A 4,235-nucleotide genomic window follows, 5' to 3' on the forward strand; every position below is an offset into this window, starting at 1 on the left:
TGCCTTGTTCTAATCGTATTTCTACTGTTACCCTGCATAGGGAATATCAACTTCGCCAGCGACTTGTTTAAACCGTTTATGTGAATATTACTATGGGACGAGGTTGTACAATTTCATTTTTAGGCATTTGCACTTGCTAAGACTTGACTATTTTGGAACTGCACATGATAATTCTCGGAAGTGCACTCGAAACCCATACATGTCCCTGATAACCCTTCAAAACGAGACTAGCACTCAAAGAGCGAATTTTTCAGCGACTGTAAAACTAAACGCCTCCTCCAACCCTAATTCAATAAATGCCCTTGTAAAAAACCCGCTCTGATTTAGCAAAACAATTTATGACAATTACGGCAAAGCTTCATAGTTTGATACCTGTGCAGAAATCTGACTGAATAAGGAACGGGGTTTCAATTAATAACCTCGCAATTTTTATAGTCGGGAAAGTTTTAGAAAAATGGGATAGTGATGGGCAAGGTACTGACCAAACAATCCAGGCACTGACTTTAATTTCAATTTAAAAAATGGCGCGCAGTAGGTGATCCTCCTTCGCCTCAAGCCCTACGAGCCGAGCTTCATTCCTACATTTACATTCGGGCTCACTAGCCGACTGCGTCCACTAAGCAATGTCCGTGTTGAGAAGCTACCCCCAAACACCACCGCCAAGATCCAGCCGCTGGATCAGGGCATCATCAATAGCATTAAACGCTACAGCTTATCGCAAAAAATGATGTTCGCATTGGATCGCCTAGGCGAAGGTCTCGACAACCCGTACAGCGTCGACCAGCTAACTGCACTGCTCTCGTGCGAGGCTGCATGGTCTAAAGTTAGCGCTTCCACGATTCAGCACTGCTGGAATCACTCTGGTCTCATTCAAAAGTCGAATCTTCAATTTATCCTAACTTAATTCAATACATGCACATCATAGTCTGTTTTTAGCGAGGCATTGTCAGCTTATGCAGTTTCTTTCTTAATTTATATCAGGCGTTCCTTATTCAGGCAGATTTCTGTAATCATCTGATGCAAACCGTTCTTTTTATAAGCTGTCTAAATTAAGTTATGTATACCTCTGTGTGGTGTATGACACACATTTTGTCTGGCAAAAAGACTCATTCTGAAGCTGTAACGGGGTACGCAGCCCCAAGTGTAACCCTAGTTACATGACGTTTAACACGTCATACTTCGGAATATCTGGTACATGGTACCAGGGTCGTCCGAGGCCAACCATTGGCTAATGACACTGCTTTTCTATAAGTGACTAATAGTTTGTAAATATAACTCAAGCTTAGCCTACCTATACATATATTCAGCTTACAACTTACCTTTAATTGGTCACTTCGCTCCCTTAGGCAAAAAGGGACCTGTGAACTGCCGTTCACTTGGAGTTTGTAAGCTCTGGGAAGTCAACTTCCTCTAGCGCAAGGTGCTGTGTGATGCCGTCACAGAAGCCCTACCAGGATAACGTGTTAGCATAGTACTCGCATTAACGTATGGGGGATGTCATTATAATAGTTTTTGAAATATGGCTCGCCAAACATGGTGCCCGATTGATCATGATTTCTTCTTTTAGCTTCACATAAAAAAATGTGTGGAGCTAAATTGTACATGTAGTTCAGCAGCTGCGGATAACTTAGTCAAGTCATCGATACAAACATTTAAATAAAGAGGAGCTTGGTACGATCTTTACATTTGCAATGGGACGACATCGATTAATTTAAGAGCCTTTTACTAAAAGGATCGGAATCGAGTCCGCGGGCGAGCTCACCTGGCTTTGTTCTACTCGCGGCCACATCTTCGGGATGCAGATCCCGCTTGTAAAATTAGTCACCAAGTTCGTTTCCTTGTTTAGTATGCGTAATACTTAATAGCTGCCAAATTTGATATCTAAGAAACTTTTTTTTCGTGTTTTTCAGTGTTGAGCGGCGATGGCGCCGCTTATACCCGACGACACCGACGCAGCAGGCCAATTGGCCGGTCTCTGGTAGCCCGGGTTCATACGGGTATCCATTAGTGGGGTCCAGAAGTGGGCAGTACTGGCGTGACGCAGGAGCGACGAGGAACGCGTGCCTTCGAGCGCCGCCGGAGGACGCAGCAGCGGCGCTGGACGGCGGCACGAGCACGGGGAAGCTAGCGTTCTGAGCAGCCTACATGTACTTCAGAGCAGCGTCCGATACGATCTACAGGAAGAAGGAGACGCTGCCCGAAAGCAAACGTCGATCAGAGCTTTCCTTAGAGAAAAGACTGAGTATGGCATGTGAGCTCGAAAAGGTAAATTGTGAAGTGAGATTAGAGTTCAAATCTGTTCTTATCGGCAACGCCCGTGACCACAGCCTCAGCTCCAGCACCTTCGTCATGCGAGCCACCGGTCTGCCGATGACTGTCACAGCTGCATACCTTCGCCCAGTCCATCGTACCGGCTCGTGCCGCCGCCTAGCGCCGCTGCTGCGACCTCCGTCGGCGCTCGAATGCACGCGCTCGTCGTCGCCCCTGCATCACGCCAGCACTGCCCACTTCTGGACCCCACTAATGGATACCGGTATGAGCCCGGTATACCAGAGACCGGCCAGTTGGCCTGCTGCGTTGGTGTCGTCTGGTACAAGCGGCGCCATCGCCGTTCAACACTGCCCCCCAAGACGAACACCGCAAACTGGTAGCTTAAAAATGAAGTCTTGGCCTCGAAAACGAAACATAAAAATGAAACTGGAAAATGAAACTTGAAAATCAGAATTTTGAAAATTGGGAAACTTGGCCCCTGTCTTTGTACACAAGACAAATACCTCAAAAATGATCGTGACGTTGAAGTCGCAGACTTCAGGGCTACAGCATGACTGAAAGCTCGGCACCTTCCACAGACTGCACGTATTGCTGAATCAGCGTAGGGATATCGCGATTGATAGCGGCAAATGGTTCCCACGAGTTTTCCACGTCTTCAAATCCATGCCGTGTCACGTAAAGCTGCCACTCCTTGGCCGTGGTGTCATAGCGGTGATCCACAATATCTCGCACACCGAGCACAATACATTGGGTTGCCACATGTTCACGAATCTCGGTCGTGGGGCCGAGATCGGTGTAGCAGTAGTGCTTGAGGCGCGATCCGTGCACCGAGAACTCGTCATCCGTGAGCATGTGAGACTCAATGAATGGATATGAAAGGGTACGAACTACTCAGAACGGCCCATCCCAACGGACCAGGAGCTTGTTGCGACTCATGCGGTTATCAACACGCGACCACAGCACGTAGTCACCCTCTTCAAAGTTGCATTCTGTGCCCTTGGCACGCGCTTTTCCCTGCAAGCGGCGGCAAGCTTTGCGCTCGACAACATTGCAGTGCAGCTCGTGCAAAGCTCGCATAGCTTGTCGAGGTGCGGCGTAGTCGCGGCCACATTAACCGGCAACAAGGAATAGGGGTCGCCGGTGGGAACCGACACGATGTCGAGTAGGGATGGCGCCGGTATACCGGTAAAAGGCTCAATATGGGCATGCCGAGTGGCTGAGATTGGCTTGGATCACAGGTAGGAGGCCGACCCAATTGCGGGTGTCCAGCTTGAATTGCATGAGTATAACACGCACTACTTACAGGATGTCTCTATTCACACGCTCGACAGTACCGTTGATCCACGGTGTGTACACCGGCACGAATCTCTGTGTCGCTTTCAAGCGCTCGGCAAGTTTCTCCATCACTGCTGCTTTAACGTAGGATGTTCTGCTAGCAGGAATATTACCGATCGAGCAACGTCAGCTTTATCGGTAACAGACATTTGGGGCAACAGTGTGTCTGAGAGTCCGTGCTCTTCGGCCTCTTCGCTGTCATACTCACAGACTTCTTCGGGGTCTTCCTGCACCAACTCCAGCAATGCGAGGCTAGCCGAATCACTCAGTAAGTCATCCGAAGACGCAACTTCCATTTCAGTTTCTTGCTCTGTAGCATTGCATACAAAGTCTTCAAAATCCATTGGATCTCGTATTCCCAGGGCAGCTACACGCTGCTCCAGAACCTTGTCTAGCCCTTTTTCTTCTTTCAATGCGCGGCGTGATGCCGTACAGCTGGGTACAAGACCGGTATTACTAAACATGATTAGGTTACACTCAGTAGAAACCTCCCTCCAACAGGCCTTAATCCATCGCATCGCGGTTAGCTGGTCAATTTTGTAAATATCCGTTTTTGTCCCTTGTTCATCTAAATCCAGCGCATGGCCCAGCTGACGGTAGCGATATCGTCGCTTGAAAGAGGCAATTAT

General features: G+C 48.4%; 1 protein-coding gene across 1 annotated transcript; it reads left to right on the forward strand.

The window, feature by feature from the left end:
• Positions 1–465: 465 nt before the first annotated feature.
• PITG_06445 (uncharacterized protein) lies at positions 466–904 on the forward strand (the record flags this gene model as incomplete). Its single annotated transcript, XM_002998519.1, has 2 exons — positions 466–474; positions 536–904. 2 exons carry the CDS (start codon positions 466–468, stop codon positions 902–904), a joined length of 378 nt encoding a protein of 125 aa, XP_002998565.1.
• Between the last annotated feature and the right edge of the window lie 3,331 nt (positions 905–4,235).

The sequence above is a fragment of the Phytophthora infestans genome, genomic scaffold (assembly GCF_000142945.1).
Source record: "Phytophthora infestans T30-4 supercont1.8 genomic scaffold, whole genome shotgun sequence".
Lineage (NCBI taxonomy): Eukaryota > Oomycota > Peronosporomycetes > Peronosporales > Peronosporaceae > Phytophthora > Phytophthora infestans.